The sequence below is a fragment of the Aulonocara sp. 'chitande type north' Nkhata Bay genome, linkage group LG14 (assembly GCF_057382095.1).
Source record: "Aulonocara sp. 'chitande type north' Nkhata Bay isolate Kocher_YH1m ecotype deep benthic linkage group LG14, A_spYH_male_GT1.1, whole genome shotgun sequence".
Taxonomy (NCBI): Eukaryota; Metazoa; Chordata; class Actinopteri; order Cichliformes; family Cichlidae; genus Aulonocara; species Aulonocara sp. 'chitande type north' Nkhata Bay.
Window position 1 is genome coordinate 8963780 of NC_141357.1, and position 21923 is coordinate 8985702.

Below are 21923 nucleotides of genomic sequence, written 5' to 3' on the forward strand. Positions count from 1 at the left end.
ACTGCGACATACACAAGCTAACATTTGTTTAACAATACCAATAGAAACGTATCTACAGGAGATTTAACCTAACTAAATGAAATCAATTTCACTGCACATGGATGAAACAAATCAAAGCAAAATCAAAGAATCAAAACAAAACAAGCGGGAGAAAAGGCAGCAAGTAAGGGAAATTCATTCTTCACAAATTTCTTTCAAAAGAAAGGCGAGCACAGCATAACTAACATGCTAAGATTGATTTAGCTGTCAGCAGTTGTAACAGGCAGTGGGAGAGTTTTATATGTGACACTATATCTATCACAATTAGACAGCACAAATTACCACAATGAAACACATGGGCTTAATTTTAGAAAGAGCCATACAGAGCAAAGCAGCAGCAGCTCCCTCTCTAAATGATGTGCCATAAGGTGGGCTGATATAGTGGCAACTAAAATCTCCATCCATTCACCTCTATTTATCCAATTCACAGTTGAAGGGGTGCTGGAGCCTATTCGAGCTACCATAGGGTGACAGGCAGGGTATACCTTGGACAGGTCGCTAGTATGTCACAGGGCTGCCACTAAAATTCATTTTGAGCAATCACTTGTATCGACAGAAGTTTCAAATGAAACCTTAGCAACCCTAATATCAAGCAGAATGTAACATTATTGTATATTGGACTAAATCAGCCATAAGGTTAGAGAGGCTTTTTTGTAGAAGCAAGTGTGTTTCAGGCAGATGAAAAACAGCCCCAAATGAAAAGCTCTTGAACTCATAAACAATTCACAAAAAAACATAGAAAACATACCAAGTGTTTAAACTGAGAAAATGTACCTTTTAAAGACAAATATTAGCCCATTTTAAATTTGATGGCAGCAACTGATCTATAAAAAGACTCTTCTACTATGAAGCCACACTGCTGTAATAGAGCCAGTATGTTATTTATCACTGTCTTATGCAACAAATTCTCTGAAAAAATGTCATCAACATTTAGAGCATTGCTCTAAAATCTGTATATAACTATCAGCATTGATGGTGCCTTTCCAGATGTGCAAGTTGCCAATTTCATGGTCAGTAATGCACACCCATACCATCAGAAGTGTAACCTTTAGAAGGCCCATCTCTTCTTTAGTCCAGAGAATTGATCTGACCATAGAAAAGTTTTTCAATTTGTGCATTTTAAATGCATTTTGCCCAGAGAAGATGGTGGTGTTCCTGGACCATGTTCTTCTTTTTCTTTAACTTGGATTTGTCGTTGGCACAGTAAATTATGATTATGATTCACATACAGCAATTTCTGCAAGTGTTCCTGAGCCCATGTGGTGATTTCCACGACACAGGCATACTTTTTTGTAATGCAGTGCTATATTAAGGCCTGAAAATCACAGGACTGCAATGTTGATTTTGGGCTTTGTCCCTTGCGCACAGAGATTCCTCCACATTCTCATAATGCATTGATGGTGTTATGTATTGTAGATTATGAGATATTCAAGCCTTTACAATTTTACATTGAGGGATGTTATTCTGATTTTTTTTCACAATTTAGAGATGCAGTTTTTATAGATTGATGAAACTCTTCCTTTCTAAGATGCTCTTTTTATACCACATTACTGACCTGTCTTTCATGCAACTGAAAAATGTACAAGGAGACAACTTATCACAAAAACAAAGCAGCTAGTCTGACTAAAAAGACGAAAAAACACGATTTTTCTTCTGTTTTTCTTATCTGTTTGTTAAAAGGTGGTTTGTTTCATGTCCTGACAGTATTTAGTTCAACAAGCGGTGACTTCCAGAAGCTTTCTAACTGATTTAGACAAGCTGCTTCCTCAGTTGTGAACACTGTTTCCAACTCCTCAGTAAGGAAAATCGGTTGTCCTAAAAGTCGCTAGAAGTCGCTAAATGACGTCCTCGCCTAATTTGCATAATTGGTCATGCTAATCTAATTGTAATCTATGTTGTTGGAGAGAGAAATAACATCGTGGAAGAGACATAAAGTGAGTAAAAAAACGTCCTAAATGCATTTAGAGTTTATTTAGAACTACAAATTAAATTTCTTTTAGCAATTATTGTTTTTTTTTTAATGTCACAATTCCAACCCTGCTCCTTTACCCGGGCCTGGACCGGCAAGTGACCCGAAATAGGCACTCTGGTGAAGTTACTTTGTGTGTGTGTGTTTATAAGTAGTTTTAAACCTTGTGATCCACAAAACAGCATAAGAGTAAAAGAGTAAAAGAAGAACTGACTGCGTTACAGCACCCGCTGCTTGTTGAGAGTAAAAGAGATACGCGCTTTCACGTCTTTTTTTAACGACTTTTTTTTTTTAGAAAAAAAAAGTCGCTAAGGGGTCTGAAAACTTGCTAAGTTGGCAACACTGGTTGTGAAGTGAACAAATATAAAGTAGATTTAATCAATTATGTGATTTGCTGCCTTTTCCCATACTTTCTGTAGCTGAGGCTTTCATGTTGCAGTGAAAATAAAATATGAAGCCACTAACCCAAGCCTTTGCTTTTGCTGTTTCAGTCTCTGGCTTTCACGCAAATGTTGCTGAAGAAATGAATATTGATGGTTAACTGCTGAAAACTTTGCATGTGGTTGAACTACTTAAGAATCTTGTGCACAAACGAGCTACTTTGTAAAAAACAAAAACAAAAAAACAAAACAAAAAACAGGCATGTATCGTGGGACATCTGATAGCAACTCTAGCAGGTCACTAATCTATAGTTCTCTTCCCACGTCCTCTTTTTTCTTCCAGAAGGAGTCAAAAGAAAAATAATACATCAGTGGATCCAGACAGCAGCTCAAAACAGTCAGAAATGCCAGTGGAGCTATTTTTCCTTTGCTTTTTGTAACTGCGTGTAGTGGCATGGGCAGAAAACATGTGCAGAATATAAACAAGTTGATGGCAAAAATCAGCATTACGTTCACCTTGTTTCTGACCTTTGCAGAGTCACTGTGATGTTTGTGTAGAGTCCAAGAAACCATAACGGTGCACACAATGTTGACTGCTAGCATTGTGACCAGTAACACAATCTGAAGGTAAATAATTGCTGATCGTGTTACACTTTTATAATAATGAGATTGAAAACAATTGTGTTCTGTGTGGTTCTGTACGTGTTTTACAAATCCTATGCCCTCTGGGATATTTACCACCAGCAAAACCCCCCAGACGAGTGCTGCTCCTTTCCAGGCATTGCACGAGGTCCGAAGATGGCGAGACCTCAGAGGATAAACCACAGCCAGCAGTCGGTCCACACTTATGAAGGTGATGAAGGAGGCGCTGGAGCGGAGGTTGTTGCGAAAGATTATTAGGCTGAAGAGGCATGTGATAATTCCCAGCGAGGTGCCTGTTGCATGATGGTAGATCCTCATGGGCAAAGACATGATGGCTAGCAGGTCTGAGAGTGCCAGGTTCACCATGAAGACAGCGTTGGGTGATTTGAGGCTGTGGCGGCGAAGAAGAATCCACAGTGAGACTGCATTCAGTGGCAGACCTATCACCATAATGCAGCCAAAGATCCCAGCATAAACCCGGTCATCTTCTGTGGAGCTGTTTGATGTGTTCATGATGAGAAAAGAAATGTCTGAATGTCCTTTTTAAAGAACGGAAGCAGTGTGGCAAAGGTTCCTCTTTGTGTGGTTTTTCTTTGTGAGTGAGGCGTGACTAGTTTGTGACTGTAACTAGTCTCACTACAGGAAACTCAAGCTCATCTCATAAGCTCTTCCTCTACATTTGTGCTTTGACGATATTGTGATCTTGGATGGCAGAGCCACTTTTATCATGCGGCTCTCTTTACTACACAGAAACTATTGCCTCTCTAAGATGCTGCTTTTATACCAACTCATGTTACTGATCTGTTGCCTATTAACCCAATAAGCTGCAAAATATTGCTCTCATTATTTCTGTTTTCTAGCTTTTGTTGCCTCTGTCTCCTAAGATATATTGCTGCAATCAGATTCCAACTTTCTCACTGTAAATATTTTACGTGTATTGACATTTGGGACAGTGTCCCAACTTTTTGGATGTGACATTGTAGGACTTTTAAACAAATTGTTAACGCAATATGGCTATGTCTAATGTAGGGGACGGCAACCTTTAACATCAAAAAACACATTTTAGCCTCTCCACCCACAGGTCTATTTGAGTTCACACCTTATGGAAAATTCATCAAATAACAAACAGCCCACTTTCAAATAAATAAAACGTAGCAGTGGAGTAATAATTTTAAAATAAAAAGAGTAATCATGAAAGCTTTTTGCATGAAATTATGACTTCAGTCTATTTCAGTGTACTGTCCTCTTCTCAACAGGCGACAATAAAACAGCTTGAGGTCAGGGTCGAACATATACAGATATTTGCAAAAGGTATTATAGATATTTTGTGATTGAAAATGACAGCATATTAAATAATAGTGTTCTCACTTTGTTTTGTTTGATTTCCATATCAGGGCTGCAAGAAGGTGTTTGGACTTCCTGTAGTTTATGTTTGAGAAAACCTGCTCGCATTGCTATGCGGATCTCAAGATATGCAGGCCTCCGAAATATGGAGAGAAATATGTCTCAAAAGCGTAAACTAAGCTTTACAAACGTATTCAATGATGCGTGTGTAACTTTAGAGGACTCACGCGCGTGCTTCAATCCACACAGAAATATCTGACCACACGTAAAACTATTTTACAAACGCATACATCCAAACCTGAGTAAATAATTAATTTATTAAGATCAGCTTCAAGAATCCGATCATTTTGACTATCAAAAGCCTTTTTGTGCGTACAAATGTATAAGACTACACGAAACAGCTCTCTCGCTCGCTCACAAAACCTTACATACGTGTGGACGAATCACCTGATACGCACAGATCACGTTGGTATGCCCACGTAGGTTTTGAGGTAAATTTAACACTGCCAGCTTCTGCGTTCAAGTGCCTGTGTGAGTCAGAGTTCATCTCGTAGCTGCTATAGCTTCCTGGTCTGGTATAGCCTACTAACATTTCACTTAGAAATGGGTCCTTTACATGCCCCTCTGGTTGCACTAGCTAGTACTATAAGCATAGGTTTCTTTTTCCCAATCTCCGTAAACTTCATTGCACTTCACTCAGTCGCTGGCGCGCACGTGCCTGTCTTCCACTTCAGCCTCTGGCACAGAATACATTACCCATCAGGTTACTTTCCTAAAGGGGAGACTATGCCTGTAACATTTCAAATGTTCCTAGTTTTATTTAATTTTACTTTTTTAATATTTTTTTTTACCCAAATCTGCAAGCCAGGTAAGAGCCATAGCTCAGGGGCGAAAGAGCCGTAGGTTGTCGATCTCTGGTCTTATGGAAAACCATCAGGCAGTACACCAGTGTTCCCGTGTATGCTTGTAAACCCATCCATCCAGTTCCATCTTTTCTAATTTGGGCTTGAGTCTATCTCAGCTGTCAGTGGGTGAGAGGAGGGACAGGTCACCAGTCTATCACAATACAAATGCAGTGAGACAGAAGTATTCATGCTCACATTCACATCTACAGCCAATTTAGAACAACCAGTTAACTTCACAAGCATACCTTTGGACTGTGGGACAAAGCCGAGGTACCCAGACAGCACGGACAGAAAGTTTGTCTCCTTCCAGCTCACCCTATAAGGGAACAGTGCTGTATTCTACATATATCCATCTTGTTCTCTTTGTTCTTTTCTTTTTAAAATACTTTAATAGGTTCATAGTACAGCAAAAATCAGATAAGGGTAGCAGGACAGATATTTAATTGTCTTTTTAATTGCCCCCTAGGGACAAATACAGTTGCTTTTTAATGAATTGTGAATTTGAATTGAATTGACTTTGATTACACAAAGACTTTGTAGCAGTGGCTAATGGGTAACGTGTATAACAGGACATGAATGACTTGAGCTGATTCTATAATATTATACTACAGTTTACAGTAGCATTGCTATCACTTCAGATCAGTCTCTGGACCTTGAAGGAGACGTCAGGGATCAGATGTGACATGATATTTTAAATCTTTATGCAATGCTTTCTATTTGCTGACCATACACACCATACTTCTAAGAACCATAGTTAAAGTTATAAGGCTTTCTTCACCCACTAAATCATTAAAGTTGACCTTGAAGACCTTGGTGGATGTAAGCCAAATTTTAATGAATAATAATATGATCCCACTCCACACACCTACAAAGTTTTATCAGAATTCATGCAAAACTTTAAGTGCAAAACCAAAGAAAAAGAGGACAGGACTTAAAACCTGTCTAACCACAACTGTTAAAATACAGAAAAAACACTACTATAAACGGAATGTTCTGCCTGTGAACAAAGTGTTACCGCTTTGCTTTAAATTAAATAAATACATGGTTGGTATGATATAGTAAACATACCTCATAGGGCTCTACCAGTTAACCATGTCTTATTTTTATGCGTAGAGTAAAAGGTATAGTTTATCACTGAATTAGCAAATGATAATGTGTCAATACAGAAAAAAAAAGCTATTACAGTAACTAAATGTTGCCCATTTAACTTTCCAAATAAGATATCAGTCAGCAACATGGGAAACGCATAGCACAGTACTGGACGACTGCCAGAAGTGGGCTCTTTATCTGCCAGCAATCACCCATTTACCACTTTGTGCCCAATGTGTGGTTGAAAATTCCCCTTATTTCACTACAAGAGACTCTTATTTGTACTAAGCGGATACTAGATGGTCTATATTTACAAAGCAGCATTATGTAGATCTGTACAATTATTGTTTTACAAACTAACAAAACTGTCAGAATATGTGAATACCTAATGTTAACTTTCCACCAGTTGCTCTGCTCACACAGATCTTTCCTGACAATGCCCAAAACATAATGCTGACACATTATTTGCAGCCATAGAAGTGAGCAGAGGGCCATGAGGCTGCTGCCATTCATTTGACCACACACACAGTGCCTGTGGCGTGAAAGGGGACCCTCATGTGCAAAGTGAGGATGAGCAGCAGGCTGAGATGACCAGGTTGACCATGAAAACGACATTGGGTGATTTGAGATGTGACAGCGAAGACGAATCCAGTGAGCCACTTTGAGAGGCGAGACCTATCACCATAATGAAGCCATATATCCGGTCTTCTGTGGTGATGTTTGGTGTGTGCATGATGGAAAATAAGATATTTCTCTATCCTTTATGAAGTATTACAGTAAACGTTCTTCCTTTTTCTGTTTATCTGTGTGAAGTGAGGCAAGGTTAGTGTGTGACGCAGCAGCTAGTCAAAAATGTAAGAGGAAACTCAGCTTTTGTGGTTGGTGAAGTTTACTTTTCATGACATTACAGACGCAATGAAATTATGAAACTCTGCTGCCAACCCTCCAGCACTACAGCACTTAACTTTTTTGTTTTGCTTCTCAAGTGGAGCTACTATAGGGCCACATATACACATGTGAACACACACACATAATGAAGAGTTGTAAAAACTTCTGTAGCTACCATGTCTGTCACAATTGGGGCAGCAGCCGTGTGATGTGTGGAAGGAGGACTCAAATGCAACACTTATTCAGATGTGAGGGTGATTTATTAAGAATACTGAACATAAAGTGATGATGGCAAAACACAACTAAGGATGAACTAAACTGGGAGAAACTAAATCAAAGAGTAGCAAACCTGAACATGAAGGGAGGACAGCAGGGAGAGCACACAGGGGATTCACGGAGAAATACAGAGTACGCAGGGTAACACAGAGGCAAACACACACTATAAATACACAGAGGGACACTGGGAAAAATCACACACACAGGTGAAAGACACAGCTGGACCTGATTAACCTGACGAGACAGGGGAACACTAACACCAGGGACCAACAGAGGGAGCACAAACCCAGAAACCCAGTATCTAAAACACAAAACACAAACCATCCCAAAACAGCCCACAAATAATAATGAAAATAATAACAATAAATACACCAAACACAAAATCACCGAGTCACGGACTCAGGATTATGACAACATAGATATTTACATTAAGCTTACAATGGCAAGTAGTTGGGGAATTTTTTAAAATTCAATATGAAAATACCTGACTAGACATGAAAGTGTTTTACACTAAATTCTACATAAATCATCAGCAGTACTTTTACTGCAGAAAAGCTGTTCCCCATATTGATCATATGAATGCTGTTATATTGATCAGTATTACTGCTGCTGCTGATGTTTAGGGTTGACCTCATTTGAACTGCTTCATATGGTGTTTAATTTTTGGTAATGCCTCATATTCTATAAAATCATATGTTTGCGGTGGCAAGTGCATCTCTCAATAAACAACTGGCAGTGAGCTTAAAAAAAACAAGTCTACAGCTTGATTTTAAAAACAAAATATATTACATTTATTTATAAAATAACACACACACAGCTGAAGTAAAAGGCCTGAGCAGTGTGTGACACAGACAGTATCCCCATTTATTTACATTTACACAACATCTTCTTTTTTCTTCCAGAAAGCATCAAAAGAGAAGTAATACAACAGAGGATCCAGACAGCAGTTTAAAACAGTAAGACATATCAATGGCTTGACATGGGCACAATCCATAGCCATAGTTATAGGCACAGGTAAGAATATAGCATATAAAATCAAGTTTATGGCAAAAATCAGCATTACATTCATCTTGTTGTTGATTTTTGGAGAGTCACCACTGAGATGTCCGTGTAGAGTCCTAAACACCATAGTGGTGCACACAATATTGACTAACAGCATTGTGACCAATATTACAATCATAAACTGAATAACTCTTAATCGGATTCCTTCCAAAGGACATTTTGCAGATTCGTAAGACTCAAAACAAGTAGGGCGAGTGTGGTTATTCAACTGCTTTAGAAAGTCCACACTCTCTAGGATGTTCATCACCAGCAAAATCACCCAGACGAGTACAGAAGCCTTCCAGGCATTGCACGAGGTTCGAAGATTGCGAGACCTCATAGGATAAACCACAGCCAGCATTCGGTCCACGCTTATGAAGGTGATGAAGGAGGAGCTGGAGCGGATGTTGGTGCGAAAGAACATTGTGATGATGAGGCACACCCCACTGGGCAGAGTCCATTCCCCTGTGGCGTGAAAGTGGATCCTCATGGGCAAAGTGAAGACCAACAGCAGGTCTGAGAGTGCCAGGTTAACCATGAAAACAGCGTTGGGTGATTTGAGGCTGTGCCGGCGAAGAAGAATCCACAGTGAGATCGCATTGAGAGGCAGACCTATCACCATAATTAAGCTAAAGATCCCAGCATAAACCCGGTCTTCTGTTGTCACGTCAGTGATGTTTGATGTGTTCATGATGAGAAAAGAAATCCTTCTGCGTCCTTTACAAAATATTGTAGCCAAGCAGCAAATGTTCCTCTTTGTGCTGGTTATCTGTGTGGAATCAGAATCAGAATCAGTATACTTTATTAATCCCAAAGGAAATTAGGGTTATAGCGGCAGCACGCTAATGGCGCATGCGCACTAACAAAGGAACCTTCTGACCAACTTTACAAAAACATCACATTGGGGAGACATGTCAGAAAGGTAGGCTGATAGGAAAACAACAACGAAAATACATAACATGAGGTAAGAGGAGGAGAAAAAAACTCCACTCAGACTGAGCTCCTAGTGGGAGAACAGTTTGATAACAGAAAAAACACCTCAGCACAAAAAGCACATGACTATCAATACACCATAGAAACACAAGACAAGCAACAGGGGCGGGTAAAGGGTAAGAGAAAGCCGGTGTAGACAGCGCATCCGGTCCTGCAGCATCCTGCCATCTTCCCCGGTAGGGCACAAGCATCGAAGGTGTTGGAAAGGGAGGGGGGATCAGTGTGTGCATATCAGTGTATGTGTGTGTGTGTGTCCAGAGTTCAGCTGAGACAGTGTCTTTTGCCCTGCCAGGCTAAGTAAATGAGGTGAGGTTAGTCTGCGAGGGCACAGGAAACTTTGTGACATGACTCAACATTTGTGGTAACTGACAGAAGTGACACTACATTACAACACAGTTAAGCTAAGCGTAAACCCTGCATCTTGTGTTTACTGTTAGCCCAGAGTGGCTAACTGTTTACAGCTAGCCACTCAAGGCTAAAGGCTATTACACACTGAACGCGAAAAAGGGACACGAAATTAACAATTAATTACGTGCCAGTTGTTTAAATGCCTTACGTGTAAACAATTAACTTTAGTTAGTATAGATTACCACTGTAACTCTAGAGTTAGAGTGGGAGAAAAGACGGGGAGTTCTTTTTGAGAATGAATCAGAGATCACTAGGGATGGGTACCGGTGTCCGGTGCCATCTGACATAAACGGTAGTAACCAGACCGAAAAGCAGCGCACATTTTGGTGCTTTATTTCGGTGCTTTATTTCGGTGCTTTTTTTTCCTGAGCTGTGATACACTTCTAGCCAATCATTTTACGTTTCCGAGGATAGTAGGCGGGGCCAGGTACGTACGTTCAGTTAGAGCAGAGCTACAGATTAAAAATGTCCAAGGCGAAGCGGTCAAAAGTCTGGCTGTACTTCACAGCAAAATATGCAAACTCAGCAACCTGCAACAAGTGCTTTAAGCTGATACTGTCAAAGGAGGTAACACCAAGAATCCGATTAAACACCTGGCGAAGCATAGCGTTTTTTTTAAAAGCCGAGAAATGCGCCGTATTTGATAGCTTGCTGCGAGACCTCACACCGTGCACGTCGGGTGGGTTGCCAGTTATCGGACCCGGAGCAACATCCCCCAAAAACCCGAAGAATAGAGTCCTGGCCCCTAGCCCTGCCAGTGTAGCAGAAATGATGATGATGATGATGCAGCAGCAGCCGTTCTTCTCTGCATGAGTAGCTTCATGTTGTTCGTGTGTAATTTACGTTGAGTAGGCTAACCACGTTATTACATTAATGCATGTAAGGTGAACTAGCAAACATCATCATAGCTACATGCGGCTGTCTTCTTGTTTGATGGCAGATACTCGCTTCACCCTGGCCAAAAAGGCTAAAATGACCAAAGAAAAAGTGGGAAACAGCTAAACATGAGAGGTTTTTGGACAAAGTTTGTGTTTTTTCCATTGTTTAAGCACTGCTTCCAGCCAAGAGTGATGCCATATATGCCCCATAGCTGCAGAAAAGGCACACATTGTTATCTTTTTACAAAAAAACCCAGCTGAACATGAGAGGTTTTTGGACAAAGTTTGTGTTCTCCATTCTTTAAGCACCGGTTCGAGCACCGTTTAAGCACCGGCACCGTTTCAAAAGTACCGATTTGGCACCGGTATCGGATAAAACCTAAACGATACCCATCCCTAGAGATCACAGTATAAAAGTGAAAATAAATATTTCACTTAAGGCCCTGTGAACCGCAAAGAAGAGAAAAAAACTAAAAATAGGTTCTTAATAATCCTAAAGGATTCTTGCAGCTTTATTAAAATCTCCAAGAGGGCAGCAGGTCTCTCTACATCTGTGTGTTTGTTAACTGAGAGATTCTATTGTTCCTGAAAATAACCCGTGTTCCAGTTTAGCTCGTTTTCATTTTACACTGGTTAAGTTTTTTTGTTATATCACACACTCCACTCTAACTGCTTCAGATAATAAATGTGCAGATTTCTCATTTTCAACAAGTAGGTGCTTCTACCTGCTAGTATGTCATACTTGACAAAAGACCTCACTGACAGAAAAAAGTTGCTCTCTAGATCATACAAATGCATATACATGTCAACATTGTCTTCAGATAACAAAGTAAATTATACTGATTAAAAGCATTTGCAATGATTTTGAAATATTTTTGAATTTTGAAATAAAAACAGCCCTCTAACTGGACTTGTACCTATGTGTTTCTGTGACATCAAGCTAAGCACACGCTACAGTTTTATCAAAAGGACTGGACTGGACTGGATCATGTCAAATTTTTATTAAGGAACCAGGCTGGTGTAATTAATTCCAGCAGGCTCGTAAGTATAAGAACTACTTGTTTCAGCAGATAAAATTAAAGCGCTTGGAGTTGAGTAACTGAAGTTGCAGTGCAAGTGAAACGAACCTTATGGAAATAATGAATTGAGAATCAGAAATACTTTATTAATCCCGAAGGAAATTATAGGTTGCATCTGGTATTGAGGTATTGAGATTTACCTGACAGAAACATACTTTGTGTTTCCAGAGTATCGTCAGCCCTGCTTTTGGTTTTGGTTTGGCTTTGTTTGCATTAACTAGCTTGACAACATTTAAAACCCTAATTGTAGATAACGAGTATCACAAGGGTTGTTATCAACTTGTAGATCATATCAATCTTCTTCTACGCGAAATGATCCCTATGAGTGACGCCTACGCCAAACCGAGATGTTGTCAGATGATGACGATGAAATCATGATTAAAAACGTGAAAAGAACATAAGAAATGTATCAGTAAAATGCAACATTGTTGCAAATTGAGAGTTAAATATGTTGGCGTGAGAGCTTGCAGAGAATTGAGAATGTGTAGAAAACGTGAACTCATATTTTGAAACTTTCACTTTTTAAGTTAAAACTTAACTCAAAAGTTTGATATTCTCATTGATATTTTCACAAATATACTGAGAGCAGCAAACTTGTTATTTAAATTATACTCATATTTATTTCTTTTTTTTTTTAACTACTACTACTTAGAACCACAACTCTGACTACAAGTTCTAAAATCAGTGAATATGAGTGCTCTACTATTGCATTAAACATTTCCCCTTCCACACCCTGACCTACTTTCCCTGCTGACGTGCTGATTTTTGGTTTTAGTTTTGTTATCTATTCTGTCACAAGTTAGCTAACATAACTAATATAAGTCTAATAGCCCAAAACAAACCACATGACATTATGTTCTGTACTGACAGAAAAACACTAAACATGTTTTTAAAACATGAACTTTAAGTGTCTCAGAGTGACGCTGTGAAACTAGTTCATGCATTTATTACTTCTAAGTAAGACTACTGTAATTCATTATTATCAGGATGTCCTAAAAACTCCCTGAAAAGCCTTCAATTAGTCTAAAATGCTGCAGTAAGAGTACTGACAGGGACTAGATAGAGAGAGCATATTTCTCCTTCATTGGCTTCCTGTTAAATCCAGAATTGAATTCAAAATCCTGCTCCTCACATACAGGTCTTAAATAATCAGGCCCCATCTTATCTTAATGACCTTGTAGTACCATATCACCCTATTAGAGCACTTCGCTCTCGCACTGCAGGCCTACTTGTTGCTCCTAGAGTATTTAAGAGTAGAATGGGAAGGAGAGCCTTCAGGCCCCTCTTCAGTGGAACCAGATTCCAGTTTGGATTCGGGAGACAGACACTATCTCTACTTTTAAGATTAGGCTTAAAACGTTCCTTTTTGCTAAAGCATATAGTTAGGGCTGGACCAGGTGACCATAAATCCTCCCTTAGTTATGCTGCAATAGGTTTAGCCTGCTGGGGAATTCCCATGATGCATTGAATATTTCCTTTTCAGTCACCTTTCTCACTCAACATGTGTTAATAGACTTCTCCTCTGAATCACACTTAATTAATCTCTGTCTTTCTTCCATGGCATGTCTTTCATCCTGTCTTGCTTCTCTCACCCCAACTGGTCGCAGCAGATGGCCGCTCCTCCCTGAGCCTGGTTCTGCCGGAGGTTTCTTCCTGTTAAAAGGGAGTTTTTCTTTCCCACTGTCACCAAAGTGCTTGCTCATAGGGGGTCATGTGATTGTTGGGTTTTTCTCTGTATCTATGAAGCGCCTTGAGGCGACTTTTATTGTGATTTGGCGCTATATAAACAAAATTGAATTAAAATTGAATTGAAGTTAGCCAGAGCAGGTACAGTAGCCTATTTTGACAAAGAAGCCCCAACCAAGGTCATAGCAGATGCAAGCCCTGTAGGCTTGGGCGCAGTGCTAATACAAATACAGAACGGAGAAGAGGTACCAGTGTGTTACGTAAGTCGGAGTTTAATAGACTGTGAGCAAATATATTCTCAAATGGAAAGAGAAGCCCTAGCACTGGTATGAGCATGTGAGAGACTACATCCATATGTGTATGTCAGGAAGTTTGACCTCATCACAGAACACATATAGAGATCATATACAGCCAAAGATCTAGACCTTGTGCACGAATAGAAAGATGTACTAAGTACTATGATAAATGGCCTGTATTTATATAGCACTTTACTTGGTCCCTAAGGACCCCAAAGCGCTTTACACATTCAGTCATCCTCCCATTCACACACACATTCACACACTGGTGATGGCAAGCTACATTATAGCCACAGCTGCCCTGGGGCTCACTGACAGAGGCGAGGCTGCTGGACACTGGCGGCACCAGGCCCTCTGGCCACCACCGGTAGGAAACGGGTGAAGTGTCTTGCCCAAGGACACAACGACCGAGACTATCGGAGCTGGGGCTCAAACCGGCAACCTTCCGATTATAAGACGAACTGCCAACTCTTGAGCCACGATCACGCCCTATGAGTATGGTGTAATGACATCTAAAACTGCTGAAAAAGTCATTGACTCTATATATTCAGTAGACATGGGCTACCAGTTACCATTAAATCTGATAACAGCCCACCGTTCAAATCTGAGTTTTTCAGAGAATACTGCGAAACTAATGGAATCAAACATATAAGAACCACACCAAAATTGGCTCAAGCAAAGGGAGAAGTGGAACGTCAAAATGCATCAATGATGAAAAGAATCAGGATCACACAAGCTGACAGCCTTGACTGGAAACGAGAGCTGAGAAAACATGTGACAGATTATCGCAGCATTGAACATCCAACCAAAGGCAAAAGTCCAGCAGAACTCCTGTTCGACTGCAAAATGAGAGGAAAGTTACCGAACACCTGTGAGTCAAAATCAACTGAGTTGGATTTGCGTGACAGAGGAAGATCAAATCAAAATCAAAGATTTCTGCTGATGAACGAAGAGGAGCTGAGTATTCAAAAGTTGACATGGGAGACAGTGCTGGGTCAACAAGACAAAGTGGACAAGTTTACAACACCATTCAACACAATGCCACACAAAATTGTAAGCAGAACTGGAAACCAAGTCATTGTTGAATTGCCAACAGGAGCTCGCTATCACCGGAATACTACACATGTGAAGAAATACAAGACAAATGAGACCAGAGAAGGACAACACGAGCAAGACACAATGAAAGGGAGGAAAGTGAAACAAACACAAAGATTGACACCTTCACGCCAAAACCACAAGAGGGCCCCCAGCGGCCAGAGAGACCAAGTAGATCACAGAGGGCTAAAAAGATACCTGAGAGGTTTCATGATTTTGTGGTTAAATAAACCATAATATGTTAATGTGTAGAGGTAATATAAAATGTACAAGTTTCAAGTTCATATATGTATTTGTCCCTCTTTGGGGTGATACTCCCACTAGGACTTAAATCTGGGACTCCCCACCATTTGACCTTAGAACTGAAGAAGCTTCTCGGATGAGAGGTGAAACGTCTTCAAGCTGCTTGAAGACATTTCACCTCTCATCCGAAAGAAGTCCAGCCGCTTTTCTTTGCAAGCTCCTTTGACTACGATGACCTGGATGACTGAGAACCTTCACAGACATATTCATATATGTATGTATATATGTATATATTAGGGAAAGGAAAGGTACAGGTGTGGTGAGACAGAAAAAATAATTGTCACAAAGTAAGACAAGAAAACAATGTTCAGTGTTAAAAAAAGAGAGAAAAAAGAAAACAAAGTTATTAAGGCTAAAGAGGAAAAGGGGGATATCATGTACTGATATGTGGATAATGTCTTAATGTGATGACATTGGAACCGGATGCTGTTGCCCCGGAGAAAGCCTCATTAAGCGGCTAGTTGTCAGATCGACAGTGTTCATTAAAGCAAGAGAAAGATAATGCTTTATATCCTGATTTAATTCAGAGTGCTCCACCTAATTCACTAGTAAGGTGGGCACAGAACAGATGGTATGGAGAAAAAAATTGTGAGACATCAGATTTAAAGGCCTCAGACATCAAAACATTGACAAAAAAAGCATCGCTTTCATTGAAAAATTCTGAATTCTGACTAAAAGGCATCAGACCATACGGTCTCAAAATAAAAGTGCCTCAGAGAGAATCTTCCTGCAGGTGATACTGTTGTCAGTTCTCAGCCCAAATCTAAATACATCATTAATGTCATTAAAAGGGCATCAAAGTGTGTGCCAATTCAGGGTCTGCATCCTTCAAAAGACTTGTCCTTTGCGATCGACGTAGGTCAGGTCCTTCGAAGACGGCAAAGGCCGGAATTTCGAGGCTGTTAAAAGCGACTGGTTTAGCCTACGGCACGCTGTTTTTTGATTATAGAAGGGGTCTACCTTACAATATAAAGCATTTGAGGCCACTGTTGTTTTGATTTGGCGCTATGTATAAAATTGTATTGAAAATTGAATTGAATTGCTCGAGTTGCTTAACACTGCATTTTTTGACAGAAATGAAGGAGAAATTTTTAATCTTATGTATGTTAAGTATCTGAGGCTGAGCGACCAACGGACTGTAAAAACATTATAATAATAGCTAGAAAATAACAGCTAATGCTCATGTGACTAGTGTCATCTCACTTGTGTAATGAAAATATGATATGTCCAATATTACATTTCTTTTATTACTAAATTAAATTTAAAAATTACAGCAGTAAAATTGAAGTTTCAAATACAGAGCTTCAGTAAATACTCCAACGTGCAATTATTTCTGTTTCATATCACAGACAGTGGATCATGGTATGGTTAGATAATCATATAATCATATAATCATCGTCCCGATACCCAAAAACTCCAACCCATCCCATCTTGCCTCAATGACTACCGCCCAGTAGCACTCACCCCCATCATCACTAAGTGCTTAGAGCAGCTGGTCCTAGCACACTTCAAATCCTGTCTCCCCCCCACCCTGGACCCCCACCAATTCGCATACCGCCAGAACAGGAGCACAGAGGATGCAGTCTCCATCGCACTGCACTCTGTCCTCTCACACCTGGACAACAACAACATCTACGCCAGAATTCTGTTTATAGACTTCAGTTCAGCGTTCAATACAATCCACCCCTCACAACTCATCAGGAAACTGACAGACCTGGGCATCAGTTCCCTCATCTGCAAATGGTTACTGGACTTCCTGACCAACCGCCCCCAACATGTCCGGCTGGATAACCACTGCTCATCTACCATCACAATGAACACCGGTGTACCACAAGGCTGTGTGATGAGCCCTTTCCTCTACTCCCTCTTCACCCACAACTGCAGACCTGCTGATGGTTCCAACACCATCATTAAGTTTGCAGATGACACCACGGTGATTGGCCTCATCAGTGACAACGATGAGGCCGCCTACAGGGAGGAGGTGGATCGTCTGGCTGAGTGGTGCGACACAAACAACCTGCTGCTTAACACCGAGAAGACCAAGGAGCTCATCGTGGACTACAGGAGGAATGCTGACCCACATCCACCCATCCACATTAAGGGGACGGCTGTGGAGCATGTGAGCAGCTTCAAGTTCCTGGGAGTCCACATCTCCGAGGATCTCACCTGGACGACCAACTGCTCCAAGCTGGTCAAGAAGGCTCACCAGCGCCTCTTCTTCTTGAGGACTCTGAGGAAGAACCACCTGTCCTCAGACATCCTGGTGAACTTCTATCGTTGCACCATCGAGAGCATCCTGACCAACTGTATAACAGTCTGGTACGGGAACTGCTCTGCCTCAGACCGGAAGGCGTTGCAGAGGGTCGTGAAAACTGCCCAGCGCATTGCCGGAGCACCACTTCCTGCAATAAAAGACATCTACAGGAAGCGGTGTCTGAAAAGGGCTGGGAAAATCATCAGAGACCCCAGTCACCCATCACATGGACTCTTCACCCTCCTGCCCTCTGGGAGGCGCTACAGGAGCCTCCGGACTAAGACCACCAGGTACCAGAACAGCTTCTTCCCCACAACTGTCAGACTCCTGAACTCTGCCTCCTGACATCTGACCCACGTTAACACATGGACTGAACATACCCACACCCACAATGGACAACTGTACCCTCAAACACACAATAATAACATGGACTGAACCACCACTCACAACCACTAGCACTTTATATAGCCTCTGTAGAAACTATCTACACCCTCACTTATCTTAACTGCACTACTGTATAGCTCTGTGTAAATAATCATTCTGTACATTCGATAATCTTTAATCCTACAACTGTTTACAACTTGCATAGTTCCCATTTCTATATAGCTGTATATCTCAGATTCTGTAAAGTTATTTATTTCATATTCTGTATAGTTTTTCATATTTATATCCTGTTCATAGCCTGTACATAGCTTGTACTCACTACAGCCTGTACATACTTATAGTTATAGAATATTCACAACATACTTCATACCGTGTACATTATAACATACCATAATAGACCCATTTCTGGAATATTTGTATTACTACATAAATAAATGGGATACACTGAATACTTACCTCAATACTACCAAGCTTTCTCCTAGGCCGTTACCAGTCTGATGCTCTTTTGTCTGAGACCTTTTAGTCTAACCAAGTTTTGGCTGAAACCTTTTAGTCTGATGCCAGTTAGTCAGATGTCTGATGGGTCTTTTAATGAAACGTGACGCTTTTTTTGTTTGTCGCCTACTTCTGAGACACGTTTAAAAGACAACAAAACACTTAATGAATGCAGCTATTAGTTTGAGTTTTGCAAAACTTTCCTTGCAAGAAGTGTTGCCAAAGTCAAAAGTCAATGTGTGAATTTGTGATTTATGAGGTAGTAAAAAGGGAAATAAAAATTATTAATATTCAAATCACAAGTTTGCAGCTCTCAGTATATTTGTGAAAGTATCAACCTAGACATTTGTGAATATTTTTTTCAGTAACTGCAAATTAAAATAAAACAAACACACAAGCATGTAAAATATGTTTAAAAGTAAAAGTTTCAAAATAAAAGTTCGCATTTCTTTCTTTCTTTTTTTTATTCTGCAAGCTCCCACATTTTACAAACGTATTTCCATTCATAGAAATAAGACAAGAGATTACTGCTGCCGTTAGTCTTGGGATTCTCAGACCGGTAAAATAAATATTTTAATTCCAGTTAATTACTTTATCGCTGGATGTGCTACTGTGCTGCGCTTAAAACATGCTATTACCACACATAGTAAATAAACAAATCAGTCAAACGTGGCGCTTCTGGTCGATTTTAAACCGAAAGTCTGAACATAACCTGCTCCTGAGTTATGAGCGTACTCGTCCGAAGGTCTTGCTGGCAGTTTGCGTTTTAACCTAATAGCTATAGTTATTTTTCTTCTTCTTATCATTATTATTATTATTATTTGTTTTGGAAACTTACTAAATTCGTCTAAATGTAGCCTTAATGAAACAACGTCATTTTAAACGCGAAAAAGGCCCATTTGTGCCCATGCAGTCAGAAGCGTGTTTGATAAGACGGATTACAAGCTACAAGAGGGGTTTAAACTAAAGTTTCTGCGCCTAACTGCAGCTTGGACTGTGCTCAGTCAGACAATCTCTTCAAATATACTCTGTAATCTACTTTGCGTATCTTTATTCAGGAAGCCTTCCTTTTTCCCGATCTCCCATACGTAAAAGTGGACCTACGTACCTGCGGGTCCGCAACTCTTCTGCTGTCGCTTTCCAACGACGGAGCCCCCACATCTGTCGGCGTGTTAGACTTACAGGGAAACAGTTGTGTTTTGGGCGTGGCTTTTAGGACATTTCTTTAAACAACATAAACACCAAAAAGTTTTCCAGTTTGACAGGTTGCATTTCCATGCGTAAGACCGCCGCTGGAGTTTAAATTGTGAGACGTTTCCGCCAAACTCCGCATAATAAGGAAAATTGCGCTCCTTTTGCTCCCACTGGACTCTTTAATAATTTTTCTTTGTATCTGACATCAGACATGCCCCATATTTGTACTGCTTTTCTTCTTTTCTTTACAGAGCTTTGTATGCTTGCAGTGCCATTCAAAACGGCAAAACCGAAAATATGGTCAGGACTTTAACGCACTTAGATTGACACGTTTTGCTTGCTTGATCTCAGCAAGCATAACACGTTCTGAGTGGAAGAAATAATACAAAAAATACCGTGGCGACTTCTGCTTTTCTGTTTGTTTGTTTGTTTTGTTTTAATTTCACATAGTTCTACAAGTAAACTAATCAACTAATTCCTATAGTGTGGTAGTGAGGATAAAAATTGAAAACACTGTTGGTGAACTGCAAGAGTAGAATAGATACTTAAATGTGATGCCCTATCTTCTCTTTAACTGCATTTTGTTGCCCTGTACCTGTGACATGTGCAATGACAATAAAGTTGAATTCTATTCTATTCTAATGATGGTGCCCAGAGACAAATTATATTTCATTTAAACTTGCTTTAAACGCTTAGAGGCAAGACTTTGTTTATTTCATTTTGAACTTAATTATGTCAAACTTTGAGAAGTGTTGTTTTATTCCAATTTCATTTTGATTCTCAGCTCGATAATTCCAGAGTTAATTCCTGACATAAAATGTCGGTTTCATTGTGTTAGATGTAATTTAAGCTTAAGAAAAACAAAGAACAACTTTATGAAGAAAAACACAATATTGTGCAGTAATATCAACAGTTGATTTATTGAATTGGAAAACTCACAATTGAGCCATGTAAGAAACAGATTAAAAAAACCTCAGTGAGACAGTTGAAAGCTATTGTTGTGGTGCTGCTCCCAACCTAGCAACAGGGGGGAAGTGGACCCCAGCCACAGCTGTGCCTAGAGGCCAAATCTGCTCTTTACCAATGTCACGTAGTGGGTCACATCCAATAGGGGAGAGGAGGATTTGGTCTTGGTGCATTAACACCTCTCTGGCAACAGGCATCTATAGCCAAATGTCAAAAAATTGTGGTGGAGGCGGTGCGTCGATTGGAGGAAACAGCCATGTATGCCATAGCTGTAGCGCTGGCCAAGCAGGATTGCTGGATGAATTGGGAGAGTGCTGAAAAGAGGAAACTCCCATGGAGTGAAATCTGTGGAATGGAGGCTCATAGGCTAAGTTTCATCATTCCAGCCACATATGATGTGCTGCCTTCCCCGATAAATCTGCAGCTGTGGTTTGGAAAAGGCCCATCTTGTCCCCAGCAACGCTCAAGCACATCTTGGTTGGTTGCAGGACAAGCCTTACTCAAGGCAGATACAGATGGAGACACAACCAGGTCCTCAGGTGTCTAGCTGAGAAAGCTGAGTGCAAGAGGAAATCCATCAAATGGCCTGTATTTGTTAGCGTTTTACTTAGTCCTTAAGGACCCCAAAGCGCTTTATACTACATTCAGTCATTCACACACTGGTGATGGTAAGCTACATAGTAGCCACAGCTGCCCTGGGGCGCACTGACAGAGGCGAGGCTGCTGGACACTGGTGTCACCGGGCCCTCTGACCACCACCAGTAGGCAACGGGTGAAGTGTCTTGCCCAACAACAACAACCTTTATTTATAGAGCACATTAAAAGCCTTAGGCATACCAAAGTGCTTTACAAAAAACAATAAAATAATACAGTTAAGAGCAAAATAATACAGTTAAGAGCATTAATATCAAATATAATAAGAACAGCAGACAATGTTCACAGTAGAAAGCCACTAATAAAATGGACTGCAGCACATAGATTATAGCAGACCCAGTGCCGCATGATAGAGAACACCAAGAATGAAGGAATAGTAAAAAGTTAATGCAATAGGTCGCAGTTAACAGTCAGCATTTAACGGGTAGAGAAGGCAAGTTCAAAAAGATACGTTTTAAGGCGTGCTTTAAAAGAAAAAATAGAATCAGACTCCCGAATGCCAATCGGGAGGCTGTTCCATAACTCAGGTGCAGCAAAGGCAAACGATCGATCGCCTCTAGATTTCAACCGAGATCTGGGCTGAACTAACAATAACTGCGAGGATGACCTTAAAGCCCTGGCAGGGACATAAGGGTTTAAAAGTTCCTTAAGATAGGTTGGCGCAG

At 40.4% G+C, this 21923-nt stretch overlaps 2 protein-coding genes across 2 annotated transcripts; both read right to left on the minus strand.

Annotated features, from left to right (window-relative positions):
* Nucleotides 1-2575: 2575 nt before the first annotated feature.
* On the minus strand, nucleotides 2576-3639 carry LOC147314039 (lysophosphatidic acid receptor 6-like). Its single transcript, XM_086262754.1, has one exon. The coding sequence runs from the start codon at nucleotides 3541-3543 to the stop codon at nucleotides 2695-2697; it is 849 nt and encodes a 282-aa protein (XP_086118880.1). The 5' UTR covers nucleotides 3544-3639; the 3' UTR covers nucleotides 2576-2694.
* Nucleotides 3640-8173: 4534 nt separating this feature from the next.
* Nucleotides 8174-19622, minus strand: LOC147314040 (lysophosphatidic acid receptor 6-like). The gene is made up of 2 exons (XM_086262755.1): nucleotides 19553-19622; nucleotides 8174-9342 (listed from the first exon to the last, which is right to left on the minus strand). The coding sequence occupies exon 2, from the start codon at nucleotides 9262-9264 to the stop codon at nucleotides 8407-8409; it is 858 nt and encodes a 285-aa protein (XP_086118881.1). The 5' UTR covers nucleotides 9265-9342; nucleotides 19553-19622; the 3' UTR covers nucleotides 8174-8406.
* Between the last annotated feature and the right edge of the window lie 2301 nt (nucleotides 19623-21923).